Below are 24,903 nucleotides of genomic sequence, written 5' to 3' on the forward strand. Positions count from 1 at the left end.
CTCTCTCAGGACAGCGACTTCAAAGGAATTTGCGGATTAAAACCTTCGAACTGATTAAAGATTTAACAGCATCCTGATCAGTAGTGTCACCCTTTGATCTTTTACTTATAAATTCTGTGTCTGATACTAGCTTTGTCACTTTCACCTGAAGAAGGACTGAGGCTCTGTGTTTTCAAATAAACCTGTTGGACTATCACCTAATGTTGTGTGATTTCTGACCTTGTCCACCCCAGTCCAAAACCAGCACCACCACACTGTGTGAGAAATTGCCTTTTACAAGGCTGCTTTTGACAGTGCTGCAGCAAGAGCCTGAGCAAATCCCGATTCACTGGAAGTCAGGGGAAAATTCTGTTGGTTGGAGTTGAGCCTGGTAGTTGGAGGTTAATCATCTCTGCTCAAGAGCATCACTGCAGGAGTACCTCACGATAGTTCCCTAGACCCATCATCATCAGCTGCTTCATCGTACAGTCAGAAGTCAGGATGTTTGTTATTGTGCGAACATCAATGTTCAGCACCATTTGCAACACCTCGTGTACTGGTAGGGTGTGAGCGAAAATAGCTGATATGGCAGTTAAATGGCTCCTGGGAGTCCACCACGTTCAAGGCACGAGTCAGGGATACAATGGAATGTTCCCCATTTGCCTGGATAAATACAGCTCCAACAACAGCCAAGAAACTTGATACCATCCAGGATAAAGAAGTCCACTTAATTAGCTCCACAAACATTTACTCTGCACTGCACTACGGAAGTTCACTGTGCTCCTTAGCACGTTCCAAACTTGTGATCACTGTCATCTATAAGGGCAAGGGCAGCTAATACATAGAAACATCACGATCTACAAGTATCCCCCCGCGGCAAGCTGCTCACCATCCTGACTTGAAAATATTTTGCCATTTGTTCAGTGTTTCTGGATCAAGATCTTGGCACTGGCTTTCTAAAGACACTGGGTATACCCACACCAAATAGATGGCAGCAATTCAAGACTGCCACTTCTCAAGCAGCTAGGAATAGACAATAAGTGCTGGCTGAGCCAGCAATACTGACATCCCACAAGTGAATTTTAAAAAAAATTGGTGTTGCGTTAACACACTTCCTGACTCCCTAAAGTCACTCCACCACCTACACAGTATAAGTTTGGGCTATGATGAAATACTCTGCATTAAGCTAAATGAGTGCAGCTCCAACAACAGTCTCGAAGCTTGATGTCATCCAGGAACAATCAGCCCACTTAACTAGCACCCCATCCATCACCTTTTTAACATTTGCTTCCTCCACTAACGATGCACTGTAGTAGCAGTATGTACCATTTACAAGAGTTACGGAGGATGGGAGGTTAAATGAAAGAAAATCCCTGATATTCACCTTATAAGTAACAAGTAACAATTTATTTATTTAATCCTAACAGTCAACAAATTAACAGAACTACTAACAAACTGAACAATTCCCCCCAACTTCTAACTATTCCCTAACTGAACAAAATTCTACTGGTATGCTATTCTAATAAACAAAGTCCCATTTACATAACGCAAGTAGTAAGAAAAAAATAAATTTAAAACTTAGTTTCTTAAAGTCCACACAGAATGTGTCTTCCGGAATGCTGTGCCATCTCCACTGTCTCACCAGTCAGAAATGCTTTTCATCCACTGATCCTGCTGTCAGGGATGTTTTCTCTGTGAAGACTCTTGGCGAGAAGTGCCATGGTACATTTTATGGATAAGATGGTGGTCTCTTAGGGAGCTTAGTGATTTCTTGTGAGGGTTAGGTGCTTGTTTCTCAAATGGCTGTTCGCTCCAACCCCCACCTTGATTTTCAAAAGTCCTGTTCTTCTATACTTTGGATGACATACTAATTCTCTTACAATAGCATTGATCCAAGGTTGTCAAAACCATCAGATTTAAATACAATTGGCTTCGAATCGCTAAACGCTTAGTTTAAATTAATTGGCTGATTCCAGCTAGTTGCCAAAACATCAAAACATGCCTAAGGTTTCCAATCACACAGCCAATTGATACATGTTTCCATTTTAGAACTGGTTATATATCTTCAGTGACATACAGACACATTTTTTTTCTGTATGAATCTCTACACTTAGAAAAGTACTTCACCTCTTAAAAGAACCACACACTGTTCTCCCTTATTATTTTTTATAAGCCAATTCTGGCTTCCTGCCTTCCAATTCATGATGACTTTACACAACTTTGTAACACAAGAAACATTGCAGAAATTCATGCAGGCTCCTTTTACAGTGTTTTCCAAATCTGTGATCTCTGCCTTCTAGAAAGACAAAACTAGGTGGTGTTGGTAGCATCCTTCTACATCTACTAGTTTCCCTCCCAGCCATACACCATTTTTTGGCTCTTTTGTTTAATTTTGGGTTGCGTATGTTGCCATAGAACCCTCTCTCTCCATCATACTGATTGAAATCTTTGCCACCTTCCTATTTACTCTTTCTCAGAAGATACACGTCCCATCCCGGCTGGTGAAGCTTTTCCCATTCATATAGTTCCTTCCTTTACCAAAATGGTGTCACATAAAAACAAATTTGTCTTTCCCACACTGGTTATTCAGCCACACGTTATTTCTCCTGATCTATCTTCTCTTATGCCTGTTTGTAGGTAGCTCAGATAATAATCCCTCAGTCGCAGCCCACTCATTTAAAGCTTAACTCCTGACTGTGCAGTCTCTATGAATTATGAGAGTAGGAATATATTTTTTTTCCCCCAACTGGCAGGCAAGGGTCTGTGCTTGGGCCCCGGCTATTCATGATATCTATGAACAACTTGGTTGAGGGAACCAAAATGGAACATCTTAAAAGTTTGCTGACAACACAAAACTGGGTGGGATTGAGAGGTGAAAGGAAGCTTCAAGATGATTTAGATAACCCGAGTGAGTGAACAAATCCAAGGCTGATGCAGTGCAATGTGGCTAAATGTGAAGTTATACAATTCAGTCGGAAAAACAGAAAGAAAGAGTATTATTAATTGGTGCTATATTGAAAATGTCGATGTACAAAGGGATCTGGGTGTTCTTCTACACCTGTCAGTAAAAGGTAAATGGGCAGATGCAGCAAGCAATTTGGAAGGCAAATGGTATGCTTTTACTGCAGGAGGATTTGATTTTGGAAGTAGGGATATCTTGCTGCATTACTCAGTGAGACCAGACCTGGTGAATTGCACGCAGTTTTGGTCTGCCTACCCGAGAAAGCATATATTTGCCTTAATTGACCTGTGCTGCATTCCCTTTAAATTGATACTGGGGATGATAGGACTATCCTATGAGGAGCGATTGGTTCAGCTGGGCCTGTATTCATTAGGGTTTTCTTGGAGAAAATACTACAGGCGTTCTCATTCTCTGACCAGCATGCAACATGTAGCATTGGCATATTTCAGAAAGCAGATCACCTACCTGTCCTCTTGAGATCAGAGGAACCTTGGGAATGGTGTCAGGGTGGGGGAGGGGGGAGGACAAATCTTCAATAATAATTTAAGTATGATAGCTCTAGGTAGCTACACAGTGCATGTTTATTTGAGAGGATTGAATAATTAAGTGACAGCTGCATTTTCTGAAGTGTTGTATTGACATTTTGAATAATTTCAGATAGACAGCGGTATAATTGTTCATTGCATGCAGATCATTTTCTTGTCTGGAAAACCAGATAGGGATTACAAAGACAAGTAAAGTGACTTAATTGTTGAATAATGCTGAAATAAATTACAACTGGGATTTTTGCAAATTCAGTACCCATATGTGGCAGCAGAGGCTAGTAAATTTGTGTTCAGACGTAACAGGTTAAACCTTGCTTTTAAAGTCCTGCTTGAGAGGAATACAAAATGTGCTGTTTATAATTAAGGCTATAAGTCCTGATGTCACGTGGCTGAGTGAAAAGGATGGTTTCACATTTGATTGATTTCTAATCCACGGGAGTGAGGGGAGGGTGTCGTAAGAAAGCCTTCAGACTGAGTAAATGCTGGTTGCTTCATGTGCCTGTTGTCAGTAAGCTCACAACAATATCATCTGCTTTTAGACCAATGTCAAACTTTGATGCAAGATCAGATTATTTGCAGTCGTACAGAGTGAGTTCATCATGTTTCATTTCTAAAACATGGCTGATGTTGTTATTTCAAAACACTGAAATTGTGCTGTGGATTCTTACTTAAAAGCTTCTGTTCCTATTAACATTGCTTTGTGTGCGCAAAGGAAAATCCAGTACATAAAATGGGGGTGGGTGTGTGCATAAAACACCGGTTACATCAAAGCTATCAAATGTTAGAAAAAATATTCTATCCTATCAAATCATCTGAATGACTTATGTTATTTTCATCAGCATCAAAATTCTGAAGTCATAAATCCTGAAGATGAGATAACAGACAGTGAGGATAATATAGAGGAAGACTTGGGAGTCATGGATGATCAGCGTAGCGTTATCCTACACCTCCTTTCTCAACTGAAACTCGGCATGGATCTTACTAGGGTATGTAATCAAATCAAACATTTAGTTGACTTAATCAAAAGTGTGTCATGTGCAATGAACGTGTTTTGGCTTCTTTGTACAGTGTTACATATTAAGCTAGCTGTTATGAGAAGTAGGAATAAAACAATGAATGTTGTGGAGCATTTTGTAATGAAGTCTCCTGTGACAAGAAAAAAAACCATTATAGAGCAGCTTTAAATGTTTCTCTTTGTTTCACCTAGTATTTGGAGCTTGAATTCACAACCCATGTTATGATGAAGCTTCTATTTCTGGATCTGTCTTGGAATGTTTTTACGAATGGTAGTGAGTAGCACTGCTGTGGTGACCTGAATTGCTACTAAGGTGTATTGTGATTCTGTGTATTAGGATATTCTCATGTGGTTCATTACAAACTGATGCTAATTTTAGTAGTTTATTGGTAACATAGTTGTTACAATTTATGGTAAATACTGCCATCTCTGGCAAATTTGGCTAATTCTGTTTACTACAAATTCATGTTGCCTCAAGGCTTTTGAGGGAAATGAACCGAGATGTATAGATGTGCTAGGGTTGTGTGCACATTGATTTTATCTCATTTTGATACATTTTCTCTTTTAAATTCAAATGATCATTTCACAAAATTAGTATCTCATATCTGCAGTTTAGTAAATTTATTACACTTTAAAAGTCAGACTGTAATGTCTTTAATTTTGCTTTGCTTAGTTTGAAATGATCAAAAAATCTAAATCTAAAATAAAAATGTTGTGATCTGTTTCCTTCCACATTTGCTTTTGAGTAGCTTCAACTTTGGTTTGATTGTTGAAAAACATAGTTAGAAAATGGGGAGATGTTATGAAGATGACTGCACATGTATTTGTAACAGTAGTGTAAATATTACTGTTATTTAAATATCAGTAAGTAAGGGAAGTGCTTAAGTGTGTGATTGTTTTTATTTGGAGTGGATGTTCAAGCATAATTAGCATTAAAGGTGACTAACAGGAGCCATTTGTGCTTGCACAGAGGGCCTAGTTGATTTTGGTCTCCTGCACCTGGATGCTCAGTGCTATATGCCCGTACACAAGTACAAATGACAAGCTGTATCATCAAGAAATAGCTGAGATTCTAAGTTAGTGTTCACTATCAAACAGGAAACTTGGCATCTGAATGCCAAATAGATTGGCCTCAAATGTAGATCCAGACCTCATGGTCACCAAATAACATGCCTGTCATCCCCATCTCCAAATACTTCTGCAAGCTGCGATAATGGAGTTGTCAATTAATCTTAGCAATTGGATTCCAAAATGTAACTTTGAAACAATCCATTTGCATTGGAATGATACAATAATAACTCCTATGAGGTGCATGTTGAACTCAAATTTCACAATCCAGACCATTTAAAACCTTCATGTTTCAAAATATATGGGCAGCACCATCCTTATTACAGGCAGCTGCCACTCTGTGACACAGTCCTGCAACACTCTAATTTTGTACGTATACTTAACTGCCTATTTTTCTGAGAGATTTTTTTTCCCAACCTTTATCCAAAGTTGTTATCAGCATTTTATGCATTTCAGTAATATTCAGTCTCATGGATGCAGTTTGCAGAGGTTTGGAGTAATGATGGGAAGTAATATTGAAAGTCAACCAAGATCCCTATTCTTAAAGTAAGATGGACCAAATCAAAAGTGCTTCCATGTGGAGATGAAAAGTCTGCATCAAAAGGGAAAGAATAAACAAGGGATATTTTTGCTATAACACCTTTGCTAGTTTTACTGTTAAGTTGGCCAGCTGCTTTTCTTTGGCCTTGATACTTAAGATTTTTACAGAGTTTTACAAGTCAAACAAGACCCTAATACTCTCTGTTAAGAATACAGGTAGTTCTGCTATTAAGCGTGTTTTGTTAACGCAAATTGGCTGTAACACGATTGATGAATACTGGACACTGTTTGGATAACGTGAACTTTCTGCTGTACAAGTATAACGATTTTTCTGTAGTAATTTCCCTACAATGTCATTTTCTATAGCATGAGGTCACACAAGGATTCAATTATCGTGTTATAGGAGAACTACCTGTATTCTGTTGAATATTATGGTTCCTTTTTGGTAACTAACAACTAACTATATATGTTGCTAAATGTTGATGAAAACTGGTTTCAGAAATGTTGTGTAAAGACAGCACAAGGCCAGAAAGAAGGTGCTGACGGTCTTTGAGCACAGTGGATCCAGTCACAAAATTATCTGTCTGCTTAATTTGAAGCAACCCAAGTTCTAACTGATTTGAGAGGAGATGACTAAAGCACTGAAGGTTTAGCAAAACACATATAAGCAGGAATTTAGCAAAATAAGGTTTTGCAACCAAATAATTTAAGTTATGGTTTGTTTGAGCTTCCTAGACACAGGATTAACTTGAGTAAATATGGTTACTGGTACAATTCGTGTAAACACTGGAAGAAATCTTTGAAAATGATCCCTAAAAACATACCAAAAAGTTTGGTTTAATCCATTTTTCTTTGTTTTAAAAGACCTATCTAATCAGTGGACAGAATTTCTACAAATAATCAAAGGGGTAATTTACAAATATCAGCACCATTACTTGTGGTGGAAATCACTATTTTCTCGACAGCGTCAGTCATGACACCAGGAATTTTCAAATTGTACAGATCAACCAAAACAAGATGAATCTGGTCTGTTATCCAGACCAAGGTTTTAGACCGTTTTGGAATCAGGGTGACCCAAATGTGGATAAATCTTGGCTCCTCAGAATCATGTCTCACTAGGATTAAGAAACTTACTGATTTCTCTCAGGAAATTGAGTTGTGATGTGGATTAGTTTGTAGTCCTCCTTCCTGTAGTACCTTGGTGTGATTGCTTCTGCTGATAGTAAGGTTTCTAGGTGAAATGAGTAAAGATTATTAGTAGCAGTATGGATTTATACCAAGAAACTGCTCATACTTTGGCATAATTTGTAATAGTTTTGAGTGAGCCGTTAGGACAGATACTTACGGAAGTATTAAAGTTCTCAATTAGTTATTCAGAAATGGACATTCAAAATTGGGATTTTAAAAGTCTTACTTTCACCTGACAATTTTAAGGCTGATAGTAGATTGTTTTAAAAAAATGTCTTCGTTGTTTTTTGCTCGCTAGTTACTACGGTTTTGCCTTTTTCATAGTAGAATTATAGAACCTGACACAATGTGCTTAACACTGGTATTAAAAACGGCACATTATGAAAGGACGGTTTTCTGCTTTGACTTGAAATAATAATGAAACAAAAAGCTGTACTCGTGTTTTTATCGGATTGCTGCCATTGTATTAGGGTCTTTTGTTAATATAAAAGAAAGATCAACATGTGTCTGTACAGTACTTCGCATGACCTCTGAATGTCCTAAGTACTTTACAGTCAGTGAAGTACTTCGAAACATAGTTACTGCTGTAACGCAGGAAACCTAATTTGCGCACAGCAAAACTTCCACAAATGACAGCATGCTAAAGATACTTCATTCAGTTCTTTTGAGTATGAAACAATAACAGTTATTCAATTGGTCTTAAAATTTTCAAAGGACATTGATATTCCTTGTGAACTGATAACAAACTGACTTAGAATGCTGTGGGCTGAACTGGTTTGTAAGGTCTAACCTGATAACTACTTTTGCACAATCTCATTGCAACAGGACAGATGAAGTATTCTAGAACTCAAAACCTCCTGCACCTTGGCAGAAATTAGGATACGAATTCAGTGCTAAAGAGACACCTTGGGCCAATGGTGACAGCCAATTTGTGATGTTTGCTATTGGGTTTTTCACGTTCTTATTGAAATTTCTTTCAGTGGTTCGTGGAAAAAATATAAATATATATTGGAATATTTTGCAATGAATCAAAAAATGGTATATTCATTAAAATGAGAGTAGCAAAAGGTAATAATTGTAAACTGTCTCCTTGATGGCTGTGTATATGTAGAAGAGGGAGGGGGAAGAGAACATATTCAGAATATGCTCTTAACGATATTTCTCCTAATACAATAAAGAATTCAAAGCATGTCAAGTCTAGTACAGCTGTTCAAAACACATCTTTGCAAAAAAAAACATTGTTTACACATGACTTCCTGTTGTAGTAAGGTATGCAGATTAAGTCACCGCCTTAAATAATAAGGCTTCGGAGATGTGCCATTGTTTTCAGGGAAATCTCATAATTGATCACCTTGCAGGCATGTACAAGTTCAGCTACCAAAGCCACTCACTGTTGACTGACTCAGATGATCTTTAACATGGAGCTAAAAGATCTCTTGGCAACCTTTTTATTACAAAGATCACCAAGATTTTGTTACAGAGACTTTCAGCGGCCTGTCTAGCTCGTGCAACAGGAATTTCCTTTATGCTTTTTCTGTTTCCTTTTATACCCAGGATCAAAATATGTGGAGAAAACCACAGGCATCTTAATGACTCGGTACTTGCCATGGAAAACTTGGTTCCTGGACATCTTATAGGAGCATCATTGAACCCTCATGATTTAAGGCTATGGACGGAAAGACAGATATGCCTTAGTGCCCCTCAAAGCTTCTAGTTGGTGAACTGGCTCTTAAGAAGGATCAGACTAATCAAATGAAATTTATTTTCTTCCGGTGGAAGAGACATTTCAGGAGTCTCTATTTGTGAAAGGCTCTGCAGATTAAAATTCAGTAACAATCAAATCTTTAAAGGAAACTGAATGCAGTTCATCAGTTTTTTTTTAATATATATTATACAATATAATGGATTTGCCATTTTAACCAATGATGCCACAAATCAATGTAAACACTGAATGTACTAGATGAAAGTTGCCCATTACTCAAAATGGGAATCTGAATCAACCATCCAAAATTTCCATTTTAGAATCTATATGAACAATAAGAGGTGTGTTTATTGTTGCAAGTGTGTGGATCTATTAGTGACAAACCCAGATTGAATTTAAAATAGGGAAAACCATGATGCAGTTCATGTTCACATTTTCGCTAAGCGTGAACAGAAGAAAGAATATGCCACTGAATTTTACTGGCTGGAGTGTAACAATATAGCTTCCCTTATATAATAAGAGCTGTTTGCTACCTCATTACAAGACTGTGCTCTGCTCTTAGTGTCGCGTCATTCCCTGGAGAAAACTTAATCTCCAGATTCATAAAGGGTACTTGGTAGGTTAACGATTGAACAGACGTGGCTAGAAGAATGTTGACAGCTTACGCTAAAACTTTTTGGTCAATATGGAAAGTGTATGTCCGAATGTTTTGGAAGCTGTTTCTTGGCATTCTGATTTGTCTCTAATTGTTCAAGCTGCCATGTTTTTCAGTGTATAGTAGCTGTGTTCCAGACTGGTTCTAACATTTATTTGAATGAAATCTCACCCCCAGTTAATGCATGACTGGTCTAAAATATATCCATGTAGAAGCCTAACAAATAGCATTGAATGTACAGTTACCTAGCTGCAGACATTCTTTTTTTCCAATGTTTTTCATTCTCTGTATATAAAATTCCTTACCCTCCAGCTGTTTAATTCTTTTTTCTGACTTTGAATCAACAGGGAACCTTAATAATTTTCAATGTATATCACATTCCCTCATTGTTTCTGTTGCTTGTCTTGTAATTTTCAGTCAAAGAGGGTCATAAGTGGCAAGCATTGCATTATATAAAACCGATGTGAGAAAGAGCATTTGAACAAGATGATTGTAGGTGGTACAATGTTCGTAGAGATTGGTGCCCCTAGGTTTTTCCCCCCCCCTGTTGAATAACTGTACCCACTTATAGAGGTTGAAACACTTCCAGAGAATTAGGGAAAGTGTACCTGTGGAAGTTAATGTGTCCTTATCTGTAGGATTGAAGGAGTGATTGCCAATTCACTTACTGTCATGTGTTGGACAATCATGATCATGTATTGGGCTTTATTAGTTTTGTCTAAATTTTCTATCCTGTTGGATGGAAGCTGTTGAGCATCCCTGAAATTAGCTTGTAAATAGTTATTGATGGGTGAGCAAGTTTCAGTGGATGACAGAGACATAACTGACATTTCTGATCATCACAAATCATGTACAATATCATAGTGAGAGCACTTTGTACTTTATTATTGATGTGCTACACTTGAACCCAATAAATTTGCCAATGAAGAGATGATGGGCGTAACTGATTCACTGATTAAATACATTATGACGTAAGGTCCTGCACTTGCATTTTTGGGAAGGATCTCGTGGAAATTTTATATGTAATATTTTAGAATTAACTGTTTCATTAACTTTATGTCAACTTTTTTTTTCTCTGCGTTCCGCCTTGTTTGGATATTGTTTTATTAGTATTGTCCATCTCTGATACAGCACCAAATGCCCGTGTTTTTAATGTGCCCACGAAAGACATTTGATTTAACAGTAGTTGCATCACATATTTTTACTTCAGCTGCCAGGTATGCATCTTGTAGCCTTTATATTATAAATGAAAACAATTTGAGAAATGGCATTATAGGATTTAGGGAACCTATTGCGGCACAGAGGTAGTGACCTTACCTCTTGACTGAGAGATCTGGGTTCCAGTCTCACCTGATCTATAGGTGTGTAATAACATCTCTGAACAGGTTGATTTCCTTTCTAAAAAAAAAAGGATTTATAGCTCCGATTATATGAACTGGATACATTTTACAGTAGAAGTACAACACTGTGGCAGCAACATCTTTGTGCTATTGTAAGTGAAATAACTCCACAGGCTGGTATCCCATCACCAAGTCACCCTTTATTTCCACGTGGAGAGTCCTTGACTCTGATCCAGTTTACTCAGAGCCAGCTCTGAGTGAACAGAACCTCTGATAGCCCTGTTTCTATCTGGCAGCCAGGGCTCCCTGATTGAGGCTGTTAATCTGGTCCAATCAGGGAACTCGTATGCAATGAAGTCCACCTGGCTGACCTCATTGCAATCACTACAGCCTTCCTCCTTTTGAGTCCAAGCACATAGGCTGGTTCTTGTTTTGTAGCTCCGGCCGAGGTGTTTTAGCACCTGGTCAGGTTCCCCCAACTCTGCCTCTGATGTGGGCAGCATGTAACACACAGTTGCTCACCTCTTGCATCTGGAGCATCTCAGAAGAAATTCATTCTCCTCTTCATGTGGCAAAAGGCATCAAGGGGGTGACATCCACCATTCCACCTAAGATCCCGAAGTATCTTCAACGCTTGATGTAGAGCAAGAACCCATGGAAAGGCAATCAAGGAGCTGGGCATGTTTTGTTTCCAGACCGTTTGCAAGTTTACAGGTTTCATATGTGCTTGTTCAGGACCGTCATGCCTACTTTATACGTCTTTGGACCTGATCTCATGTCGACCATGCCTCTTACCTGTACAGGGCCATTCCAATGGTTCCTGCACCAAACTTCGTCCCTGAAGTAAACAGTGTCTCTCGCTGAGCGGAGTCTTGTGTCTGGCATTGGCATGCTGCTTGAAACCACCACTCCGGTCTGGGAAGATTAGATTTAACTTTGTGTGGACTCTTGTCCCCATTAGCAACTCTGCTGGAGGCTATCTTTGTGGTTGCATGACGGGTGGTCCTGTAATCAAATGGAAACTGGGACAGAATGGTATCTAGTGAAGCTGTAGGCTGTTTCTTTAAGCCTGCCTTCAAAATTTAGGCACCTCTTTCTGCCAGGCCATTGGATGATGGATGGTATGGAGCTGTCCTTGTGTGATGAATACCATATGACTTTAGGAAATACTGAAATTCCCTGCTGGTAAATGATGACCTGTTATCTGTGTATTGCAAAAAATGCGCACAAATGGATATCCACAATGACTAAGAACGTTGATCCCATGAAAGGACCCATGTAATCAACATGTAACCGAGTCCAGGAGGAGCTCCTGGTGGTAATTTTTGTCCTTGTTGGAACTCTGGGCACTGCCTTACTGATGCAGCTATGACAGCATCCAGTCCTGGCCACCAGACATAACTTGTTGCCAACATCTTCACTTTGGAAACCTCTGGATGACCCTGGTGAAGTTCAGCCAGTTTCTGGCAGCGATCTTTGCTTGGTACAATCACTCTTGTTCCCCATAATAATATGTCATCTTCTACAATGATCTGGTCTCTCCATGTCCACAAAGGTTTCTGTTCTGGTTGTGATGGCCTTATTGTTTCCTCTATCACCACCAGCTGTTTGTTTTGCCAGGACCATATCTTTCTGTGACTGAAAGTGTGCCCAGAAAATTTAAAACCATTACGCACTCTTCCAGTGCCAGTACCACCAGTGGTGTATCTGGCATTGGGAGGCAGCTCAATTTATCAGTGTATGCTACTTGGCTTCCCGGATGACTTTCCAATTTGTAATAGTAGCCACTTAATATTAGAACCCACTGCTGAATTTGGCCTGAAGCTATGGGCTCTTTAAATAGACCTAGCAGGGGAAGGCTTGTCTTCTTTTAAGTAGACCTAGCAGGGATTTGTGGTCTGTTATTATTACAAATTTACATCTGTTTCAGGTATTGGTGGAACTTCCTGATGCCAAATATGACCGCCAAAGTCTTGGATGTGTACGCTATTGGGTATTTGTCTCTACTGGGTCACTGTGAGCTAATACTTCCCTGGTGCCGTACAGGAAGGCATTGCATGTCCGTACCAGATCTTCATAGAAGTTCGTAGAATCCCTACGGTGTGGTAACAGGCCCTTCGGCCCAACAAGTCTACACCGAACCTTGGAGCATCCCATCCACACCCATCCCCCTGTAACCCACCTAATCTACACATCCCTGAACACTATGGGCAACGTAACATGGCCAATTTACCTAACCTGCACATTTTTCGACTGTGGCAGGAAACCGGAGCACCCGGAGGAAACCCACGCAGACATGGGGAGAATGTGCAAACTCCACACAGTGGCCTGAGGGTGAAATCGAACCCAGGTTGCTGGTGCTGTGAGGCAGCAGTGCTAACCACTGAGCCACCGTGCCGCCCATTCGGGATCAAACTGTGCCAATACCTTATGGGATGGTAGCTGTTTCTTCATTTCCCTGAAAGTTATGGCTTAGCTGTGCTACCATTTCCAAGGCTGATTTTTTTTTTTTAAAAAAAGAGTTGATACAAAGGTGCCAGGATGGAGGCCAGGTTAAATTTCTGTAATAGTTCACCAGCCCAAGAAAAGGCTTAAGCTCTGGTACAGATATGGGATCTGAGGCACCTTTGATCACCCTCAATTTATCTTCCTCTGGGTGTAATCCGGTCTTGTTGACACTGTAGCCCAAGTCAGACACTTGTAGTGCCTGGAACACATGCTTTTCCCTTATAAGGCATACATCCTGCCTGGGAGAAATGTCTAAGGACTACGTCCAAGTTCTCTCAAGTGCTCTTTATTGGTTTTCCTTGTCATTAGCACGTTCCAGATAAATGGTGGCCCAGGGTGGACCTTATAAAATGTTCCCCATCATCCAGTGAAAAATTTCACGGGCCAACGATACCACAAATGGCAGTCTCGTATATAGGTACAAATCCTTTTATGGATTTTAATTGTAGCCTACTTCTGGGAATCCTCATTTAGCTGCAATTGCAAGTACACATGGCTCAAGCCCAGGTTCTTGAAGGACAGCCCCCCTACCAGATTTGCATTTACATCCTCTATGTGAGCGATTGGGTATTTATCTAGCTATGAAAAACTGTTTATTACTTGTTTGAAATCCCCACAAAAGTGAACTGACCCGTTGGACTTCACAATTGGTACAACAGGTGCTGCCCATTCCACAAACTGGACTGGTTTGATGGTACCTTTGCTTTTCAGCCTTCTGATTTCTGCTTTTACTATTGCCTGCAAGGCAAATGGTACTGGGTGGGCCTTACAGAATCGTGGAATTGCTGCCTGGTCAACATGCAAGGTAGCCTTGATTCCTTTGATAATCACTAGACCTTCCTGAAAACCCCCTGGGAATTTAATTAGGATTCCACTTAGGCAATTATTTTCTAATTGAAAAATGTTGAGCCAACTTAGGTGAATCTTTCTCAACTAATGTGGCCCCACCAAGCTTGGGCCCAAGCCTTTTACAACAATCTGTGGTAACTGAACTAGTTGCTTCTCATTACAGACTGGAACCGAAGCTGTGCCCTTAACCTGTAAAGGTTCCCTGGTATGGGATCTTGGTCTAGCCAAGTTCTTGCGCAAACTTCAGGGTTAGAGTTCAGAGCAAAGTTTGTTAAAGACTTGTTCTACAATCACTGAAATGACTGCGCCAGTATTAACCTCCATTAAAACTGGGTGACCATTTAATCAAATGTTTAACTTGGTTCTGATTTGGATGTTGCCACACAATTTAACTGTTCCAAACTAGATGTAGGTGGACTTTCTAAGATGTTCTCTCCTGGATACCACTCTACGAGTTCCCTTACTCAAATTAGGTATAGAGGGACTCTGTTTTGCTGTCTTGTGTCAGCATACTGGCAGCAACTACAATGGCTTGCTGGCCTGGATCCTGAAAAACATTTAACTGTTTGGCTGAGGCTTGGCTTTGTTTTGGGTTTTGCTGTGGGCTAACCTAGAGTGTCTCTGTTCAGGATATGGCCTGAGTGAGGCCATTCAATTGCCTTCATTCAGGTGATGTTCTCCAAGCTCAGTTGGACTGGTGAAGGTGTCCACTTCCATCAAAATATCCTGCAACACACATGCTCCACTTGCCACATTTTCCAATGATATTGCCAGTTGTTGTGCCTGTTCGTAGTCCAGTTGAACTTTACCTAATAGGTACTTTTGCATGATTACATCATTAATCCCACTTGTTGCCACTAAAATATCTCCACAGAGGCTGGTATCTTGTCACCAAGTCACACTTTATTTACACGTGGAGAGTCCTTGACACTGATCCAGCTTCCTCAGAGTGAACAGAAACTCTGATACTGTTTGCATTTACATTTGAAACACACCTTTGGATGTCAGATTCAGTAGGTGCACACAAATTCTGCAAACACTGCTGTTTATATCTGTCAGCCAGGGCTCCCTGATTGGGGCTGTTAATCTGGTCCAATCAGGGAATTCCTATTTGATGACGTCCACCTGGCTGACCTCGGTTACGATCACTGCAGTAAGTGTGTCATTTCTGATCAGTGAGAATCCTAACTGATTTCCCGTCCCTAATTTGGGCAGATCAACCAATTGTAGCTGCCATCACCTGTTGAGACAGCTAATTCCACACAGATCAATAAGGTGCTCACAAAATAACCATAACGTTTTCATATAACGTCCATGTCAACTAGTTTTACACAATTAAACTCACAGGTTAGCAATTAGGAACTGCAAACTGCCTGATTTCTGCTGTCCAACCACCACTCGAGGCATTGAGACCTCATGTCCTCCTGTTTGAGATCAGCTAACTTAACGGACTGGAGACTGAACTAGAATCTATCAAGTCTGTATAGTTCACTACAAAGTTATAAAGGGAACGCACTTTTCTTTAAAAAAAAACTTCTTACAATTTTACTGGACAATAGAATTTATTTGTCATTGTGTACCTGTGACCTTATTCAGTATAGTTTATTCTAGATTTTTTTAAAAAATAAGTGCCAACTAATAATAATCACATTTTATTTTTGGATGTACATTAAAGCAAAATTGTACAAGTATAGATTATGTAAGTTACAAAGTACTAAACACTTTCCAGATGAGCTATTCTCTTCAGCCTGCAAAATACATAAGAGTACTATTTCAGGTTTCTTAAAAGTGAAGATACCAGAAAACTTTCTTTGTATATATAAAGCATCAGCCTACATTTCATTGCACATACCAAATACAGGAAATGTCCCTTCTGCTAATTCTTTCCTTTACCTAATTTAATTTCTTTTACTTCTTGATCTTTCTATTTACTACAAAAACAAGAGTCACAATTGTTTCTTGGATGGTGGATGCATTTCATTGTCTTTTCTGATTATTGATCTGTGTGGCATTAGCTGGTCTCAACAGGCAATGATGGGTACAGTTGGCTTGAAGTTGGGTCTGTTGTCCTTGGAGATCTGATAGAAGTTTTAAAAATCATGTGGCTGGATAGACTGCATAGGGAGAAACTGTTCCCACTTGTACAACTACTAAGAACGTGAAGGTACAGATTTAGTGATTTGCCAGAGAAGCAAGTCCGATGTAAGAAAATCCTTTTTCACACAGTGGTCCAAATCTGGAGTGCACGTCCTGGAAATATGTTGGAGGCAGGTTCCATTGAAATATTCAAGAGGGCATTGTTTCTACTCAAATCATCATCCAATGTGCAAGGGTATGGGGAAAAGGCAGTAAGTCATGTACTAATTTGGAGAGCCAGTGTAGATATAGAAGCACAAGAGAGGAGCAGGAGGATGCTAATCAGCCCTTCAAACCTGCTCCACCATTCTTCATGATCATGGCTGATCTCCCAACTCAATAGCCTAACCCTTGCTTTCTCCCCATAACCTTTGATCCCATTCGCCCCAGGTGCTATATCTATCCGCCTCTTGAATGCGTTCAATGTTTTGGCATCAACTGCTTCCTGTGGTAATGAATTCCACAGGCTCACCACTCTTTAGGTGAAGAAATGTCTCCTCATCTCCATCCTAAATCATCTACCCCCAATCCTCATACTGTGACACCTGGTTCTGGACACACCCACCATCGGGAACATCCTCCCTGCATCTCCCCTGGCCACTGTCCAGTCTTGTTAGAATTTTATAAATCTCTGAGATTCCACACACAATCTCTCTCTTCCCCCCCCCGAACTCTAGCGAAAACAATTCCAACCTGGTCAATCTCTCCTCATATATGTCAGACCCGCCATCCCAGGAATCAGCCTGGTAAACCTTCGTGGCATTTCCTCGAGCAAGAGCATCCTTTCTCAGAAACGGAGACCAAAACTGGACACAATTTTCTAGGTGTCACCTCATCAAGGCCCTGTATAACTGCAACACCAGATCTGTGGTCCTGGACCGAATGGCTTCATTCTGCATCATAAAGCGTCTTTGATTCTGATTGTCATTCTTCATCTGTACTCAGAACTGCTGTGAATTGCATCCGCTTGTAAGAGGAGCTATAACTCCTGCAATACTACAGAGCCATTTCTTAAAGTGGCTTTCAAGATAAAGGAATCACAAGAAGCGTACCTAACAGCTGAGCTGAAAACATTTGATAAGTATCATATATTAAAATGAGAGAAATCTCACTAAATGGAGAGAAAATGCATAAAGGGAAGAGACAAAGGGCAACATTAAAAGAAAGCTTTTCAGTGGAAAAGTGTGATTCGTGTCCATAATATATATTTTGTAGTTGCACTAAGTGCTCTAGACTCGGAAATTCAGGGATAATTTTCTAAAAGCACTCATGACATCAATTCGATCTTGTAAATTGTGATATTGGTTTGAAAGAGTTGCTGGAACTCTAGAAGAATAGGCAGTTGTAATGCCATGTAGGAAAATGTGAAATAAAATGTTCTAAATAATAAAGTAAATGCATCTTGTGTGGAAGAGTCATAAGTACAATGGAAGTATTTTAGCATACAGATGCATGTGTAAAGGTAGATAAGGCTATAAAAAGAATCTTTGATTTTGTATCTAGAAGTATGAAAAAAGTAATGATATTGAACACACAAATTTTTAATTCAATATCAGTTTGAATCTTGTATGCAGTTTTCGACACTCCACTTTAGGAACGATTTTTTTTAAACAATGGAACATGTGCAGTTTCGGGTGTTGCTAGAGGTAACGGGTTACAATTGTGGAGAGATTTAGATAGTGCTTTTTGAACTTGAACTGATGAGATTAAGAGGTGACCACATATTTATAGTAGGGTAAACAGTGATGATTTGTATTGGTCAGTAACAAAACAGGAGGACACAAATTTAAGAAAATCACAAGCAAAGCCAAGGTTGGGGTGTATTGTGTGTCACAAATGGTTAAAGCAAATTCTATAAAAAATTTTCAGAGGAATTGGGTATAGGAAGTAATAGACATGTGGGATTACCCTCGATAACTGTGTTGGCTACTGCCACCACAAGCTTTATAGTCCAAATGGCCTGTTTCTGTGTTGTTAACATTCTGTCGTTTTAATAATTGCAAAACATATGATGTATACCAACAATTATTGAATAATAGTGAATGTCTTCATGTTTCATGACACAAGCTTCTCAAATGTTTGCCCAAATGCTCAATTTGCCAGTGCCCTTTCCACTACAAAACCACTTATTCCATTTAGGTATATTTTTCCATGATTCCTTTATTTAAAATTCAGGTAGCTTATTTTTGGTTTTGCCCAGTGCAGCAAATTACTGTATTCTTTTGCAAATGAAGTCTACATACAGTTGCAAGATTTTGAAACACATGGTGAAATTTAATCTTCTTAATCCCATAATAACTTACTTACAGATCTCAAAAACAGTTCTTTATGGTAACCAAAGGCACCCTTTTTACAGTACTTGCACCAGAAAATCCCTTTTTATTTCACATCTTGCTGGATTTAATTTGACTTTAACTCCCAGATTGGAAAATCTGATAAGTTCTTCCTGGAGCAATTGTATACCTGATTTTAAACATACTGTGCTTCAAATTATCTCTTCAGGGTGTACCCAAACTCTTCCGGTCTAGGGTGGTCATTAACTCCTAGGTAAACTTGTGTTAACAAATCCAACTCACTTCTTCATTTTCTCAGGAGCAATTTTAAGCACAGTCTTCTGCGGAACAGTCCAAAAGTAAAGGTAAAACTGCAAAAGTCTTTCTTTCAAGCAATGGGTGTTTCTCTAAGGAACAAAAGACCAAGCCCATAACTTTCTGACAGAACCTCGGCACAATTGTTAACCTTGCTAGATTATAAATCCTTCTAAGGTAAACAAAAAAATTTAGCTCTCTCAAACCCTTTTCTGTAGCCACGCTGATTTTTAGAAGCACTCATGTCAGTTATTAATTTGTTCAGATGCATAGAAAACCCATATGTCTTTAACTCAAAATTCAAGCATAACACATAATTATATCAAAATTATAAATCAATCTAAACCACAGTATACATCAATTGCTTTCATTCAGCTCTACACCTTGTTATCCCAGATTTTCCAGCATCTGCAGTTCCTACTATCTCTGATATGCTTTTTTCTCCTGTTCTGTTACCCTGATGTCCTTTTATATAACGTATTATTTGGTCTGGTTAGCATGCAAAATAATACTTTTCACTGTATCCTGTACATCAGGGAGGCGCTGGCCTAGTGGTATTATCGCTAGACTGTTAATCCCAAGACCCAGGTAACGTTCTGGGGACCTGGATTCAAATCCCGCCATGGCAAAAGGTGGAGTTTGAATTCAATAAATATCTGAAATTAAGAGTCTAATGATGGCCATGAAAACTATTGTCGATTGTTGGAAAAACCCAACTGGTTCACTAATGTCCTTTAGGGAAGGAAACTGCCGCCCTTACCTGGCCTGGCCTACATGTGACTCCAGACCCACAGCAATGTGGTTGACTCTTAACTACCTTCTGGGCAATTAGCGGTGGGCAACAAATAAATGCTGCCTAGCCAGTGACACCCTCAACCCGTGAATGAATAAAGAAAAGTGACAATAATAGTAAATCAAATTCTTGGCTGCAATCTCAAATAAATATGAGCACCATGGAGTGGCCTTTGTTTCTTTTGACAATGCAAATCCTAGGTTCAAAAATATCTTGTCAAGATCATTTGCGAATATGCATGCCATTTAGAATTGCCAACATTTTTAAAAAAAAGCATACGTCTCTAGCATTGAACGATATGTAATGCAAAATTTTGGATGCTGAATATTGTAATAATCATTGCAAATTGAACTGAACGCAATAAAGCCTGTTTGATTCTCCTAGGATTATTAATATAATTGGTTTATCCCCGTGTTGATTGAAAGTTTCATTCCTCAAGTGACAGGTTGGATTGTGAAAATTATTTTCAGTTTGGCAAAAAATGCAACAAGTGATTGTGGACTAGGAAAGAGTTGTTAGTAATCTTTGTAGATTGTTTTCCTTTTGCAATGTTGCACGTAGAGTTTTGGGAGCTGTATTTTTAAATAAAAACATATCCATTGTGCGCTTTATTTCCTTCCTGTTGATGTCTTTGGTTAATGGATGTTCATTTGATAAGCTGATTTACTTACTACTATTGCGTTGCTCAGTATGCCCGAGACTTGTTTTACAATGTCAATGAAGCTGACGTTGAAGATTGTATGATTTGCCCAAGATGGAACAAGGGGAAAGAAATCTTAATTGAAGATAAGGAAGTGGAACAGGAATTGAAACCTGTAAAGACATGATCTGAAAACAATAAAAACAAATGAAAGAGTTGTTAAGGGAAAACCAACAGCAATGAAACAGAAAATTTGAATGGTTAAAATAAATTTACACTTTCTCACCTTCTTACTCCTTTTTCATTTTTGTTTTCTCTTCCTAAAGTTGGTGCATGCTGCATGAGTAGTGATTATCATTTTGCCTTAAAATGCAATCTAATGTATGTCTTTAAACAAAAACAAAAGTCAACAGGATTATAATGATATTGTATTGCAATCACTCTTTACTGTAATTCTCACAATGTTTTTTCAGTGTTGACGGCTGTTGCTGCTGTTTGTGTACTTTGCGTACCGCTGTGATGGTTGTTTTACTGTCTCCTTAATTCACTTCACTTTCTATGTTTACTCCCATTACCATCTACCTGCCAGGTTCACCTTGCTTCATGCTTCCATCTTTAGCGTCCCCTTTTACTTACATAACTTCACTCTTGAAACATCTTTAAGCCCAAAGCACATTCCTTATCTTCTTCTCGCTCATTACAGTAGGGAGGTGTTCGACAGGTGAGCAGTATTGCATACAGTTTAGTAGTTTAATTTAATGTGTTTAAATTCATAATTTTAGTTGCAATTTGCAAATCTCAGCAGTGTGTTTGATATATTAATCACTGTGATTTGTCACTGCATATAATTTGAATTTAGGTATGTCGATTTAGGGCGGCATGGTGGCTTAGCGGTTAGCACAGCTGTCTCACAGCACCAGGGACCCAAGTTCAAATCTACCGTCAGGCGACTGTCTGTGGAATTTTCACATTTTCTCTGTCTCCATGGGTTCCCTGGGTACTCCGGTTTCCTTCCACAGTCCAGAGATGTGCAGGCTAGGTGGGTTAGCTGTGGAAAATGCTGTGTTACATAGAATAGGATAAGGTAGTGGTTCTGGGTGGGATGCTGTTTGGAGTGTTAATGTGGACTCGATGGGCTGAATGACCTGCTTCCACACTGTAGGGATTGTATGATTCTCTGCTGGATTGATATTTCCAACATTAAACAAATATACACGTTCTTGGAGCACAGACAGCTGACTTACATATCCCCTTTGTTTATTACTGCTGTGCAACTACTTGTATATCTACTTAGTAAATGTTCATCCTAAAATAATTCTATAATCAAAGCAGTTTGTAAGTCAACCTGTTTTTAATTGTGAACTTAGCACTATAGAAATGATACAGCACAGAAGGCTGACCCAACGACACCCAGATGTCCTTTATAATCCCATCTTCCTGCATATGGCCCATAAGCCTGCAGCTTACAGCACTTAAGGTGCAGATCCAAGTATTTTTTTAAAGAAGTTTAGTTTCTCTGCCTCCACGATCCAACTGAGGCAGCGCATTCCAGACACCATCTACCCTCTAGCTTTTCCTCAGTTTCCCTCTAAACCTTCTGTAACTTAGCTTGAATCTGTGATGCTTGGTTTTTGAACTCTTCATCAAGGGAATCTGGTTCCCCTGTCTGCTCTATTTCTATTCCTTACAATCTTGTATATCTCAATCATGTCACCCCTCAGCCTTCTCTGTTCCAAGGAAAACAACCCAACCTCTCCAATCTCTCCTTGTAGCTACAATTTTCCAGCCCTGGTAACAATGTAATAAATCTTCTGTGCACTCTCTCTGGAGTAATTACGCCCTTCGTGTAATGTGACCAGAGCAGTGCACAATACTCCAGTTGTTGTCTTATACAGTTTCATTATATCCCTACTTTCATATTCTGTACCTCTCCAGTGAAGGAGACCATTTCAAATGCCGTTTTTACAACCACTGCTGCCTTTGGGGACCTGTGCACTTACAGGTCACGATCTCTTGCTTCATAGTCATGGAGTCATTCAGCATGAAAACAGACCCTTCGGACTAACCAGTTCATGTTGAACATAATCTCAAACTAAACTAGTCCCATCTGCCTGCTCCAGCCCGTATCCCTCCAAACGTTTCCTATTAATGTATTCATGCAAGTGTCTTTTAAGCATTGTAACTGTGCCAGCATTGACAACTTCCTCAGGACATTTGTCCCGCATGCGAACCATCTTCAGTGTAAAATCGGTCTACACCTGGGAAGGACTGGAACCAATGTCCTAGGGGCTGCTTTTGCTAACGCTGTTAGGGAGGGTTTAAACTAATGTGGAAGGAGGATGGGAACCAAATGAGGAGGTTAGAGGACAGTATGGAGGTAGTAACTAAAGCCTGTAAGGAACTAGATAACGAAGTCAGTGTGGCCAAGGGGAAGAGCAGGCAGAGAGCAGATGATGAACGCAAAGGGACAGGTGGTTTGAGGTGCATTTGTTTTAATGTGAGAAGTGTAGTAGGTAAGGCAGATGAATTTAGGGCTTAGATTAGTACCTGAGACTTGGTTGAGGGAAGGGCAAGATTGGCAACTAAATATCCCAGGATATAGATGCTTCAGGCGTGATAGAGATGTAGGTAAAAGGGGTGGAGGAGTTGCATTACTGGTCAAAGAGGATATCACAGCTGTGCTGAAGGAGGGCACTATGGAGGACTCGAGCAGTGAGGCAATATGGCCAGAGCTCAGAAATAGGAAGGGTGCGGTAACAATGTTGGGGCTGTACTACAGGCCTCCCAACAGTGAGAGTGAGATAGAGGCACAAATATGTAGACAGATTATGGAAAGATATAGGAGCAACAGGGTGGTGGTGATGGGAGATTTTAATTTTCCCAACATTGACTGGGATTCACTTAGTGTTAGGGGTTTAGATGGAGCAGAATTTGTAAGGAGCATCCAGGAGGGTTTTGTAGAGCAGTATGTAAATAGTCCAACTCGGGAAGGGGCCATACTGGACCTGGTGTTGGGGAATGAGCTCGGCCAGGTGGTTGAAGTTTCAGTAGGGGATTACTTTGGGAATAGTGATCATAATTCCGTAAGTTTTAGAATACTGGTGGACAAAGACGAGAGTGGTCCTAAAGGAAGAGTGCTGAATTGGGGGAAGGCCAACTATAGCAAAATTTGGCAGGAGCTGGGGAATGTGGGTTGGGAGCAGCTGTTTGAGGGTAAATCCACATTTGGTATGTGGGCGGCTTTTAAAGAGCGGTTGATTAGAGTGCAGGACAGACATGTCCCTGTGAAAATGAGGGATAGAAAGGGCAAGATTAGGGAACCATGGATGACAGGTGAAATTGTGAGACTAGCAAAGAGGAAAAAGGAAGCATATGTAAGGTCTAGGTGACTGAAAACAGATGAATCTTCGAAAGAATATCGGGAAAGTAGGACCAATCTGAAACGAGGAATTAAGAGGGCTAAAAGGGGTCATGAAATATCTTTAGCAAACAGGGTTAAGGAAAATCCCAAAGCCTTTTATTCATACATAGGGAGCAAGAGGGTAACTAGAGAAAGGGTTGGCCCACTGAAGGAGTCAAAGAAAATGAGTGAGATTCTTAATGAGTACTTTGCGTCAGTATTCACTGAGGAGAGGGACGTGACGGATGTTGAGGTTAGGGATAGATGTTTGATTACTCTAGGTCAAGTCGGCATAAGGGGGGGGGGGGGGGGAGTGTTGGGATTTCTAAAAGGCATTAGGGTGGACGAGTCCCCAGGTCCGGATGGGATCTATCCCAGGTTACTGAGGGGAGCGAGAGAGGAAATGGCTGGGGCCTTAACAGATGTCTTTGCAGCATCCTTGAGCACAAATGAGGTCCCAGAGGACCAGAGGATTGCTAATGTTGTCCCCTTGTTTAAGAAGGGTAGCAAGGATAATCCAGGTAATTATAAACCGGTGAGTCTGACGTCAGTGGTGGTGAAGCTGCTGGAGAAGATACTGAGGGATAGGATCTATTTACATTTGAAAGAAAATGGGCTTATTAGTGATAGGCAGTATGGTTTTGTGCAGGGAAGGTCATGTCTTACCAACTTGATAGAATTCTTTGAGGAAGTGACAAAGTCAATAGATGAGGGAACGGCTGTGGATGTCATATACATGGATTTCACTAAGGCGTTTGACAAGGTTCCCCATGGTAGGCTGATGGAGAAAGCGAAGTTGCATGGGGCCCAGGGTGTACTAGCTAGATGGATAGAGAACTGGCTGGGCAACAGGACACAGTTGTAGTGGAAGGGAGTTTCTCAAAATGGAGAACTGTGACCGGTGGTGTTCCACAGGGATCCGTGTTGGGACTACTGTTGTTTGTGATATACCTAAATGGTCTGGTGGGAGGTGTAGATGGTCTGATTAGCAAGTT

General features: G+C 39.9%; 1 protein-coding gene across 2 annotated transcripts in view; it reads left to right on the forward strand.

Moving 5' to 3' along the window:
* The window catches only part of LOC109924677 (oxysterol-binding protein-related protein 10), a 185,135-nt gene that overhangs the window by 111,436 nt on the left and 48,796 nt on the right, over positions 1 to 24,903 (forward strand). For both annotated transcript variants that reach the window (XM_048615375.1, XM_020524675.2), the window contains exon 7: positions 4,326 to 4,472. In XM_048615375.1, the coding sequence (XP_048471332.1) occupies positions 4,326 to 4,472 (147 nt within the window). The remainder of the gene's footprint in view (positions 1 to 4,325; positions 4,473 to 24,903) is intronic.

This window comes from Rhincodon typus, chromosome 2 (genome assembly GCF_021869965.1).
Source record: "Rhincodon typus isolate 14 chromosome 2, sRhiTyp1.1, whole genome shotgun sequence".
NCBI lineage: Eukaryota > Metazoa > Chordata > Chondrichthyes > Orectolobiformes > Rhincodontidae > Rhincodon > Rhincodon typus.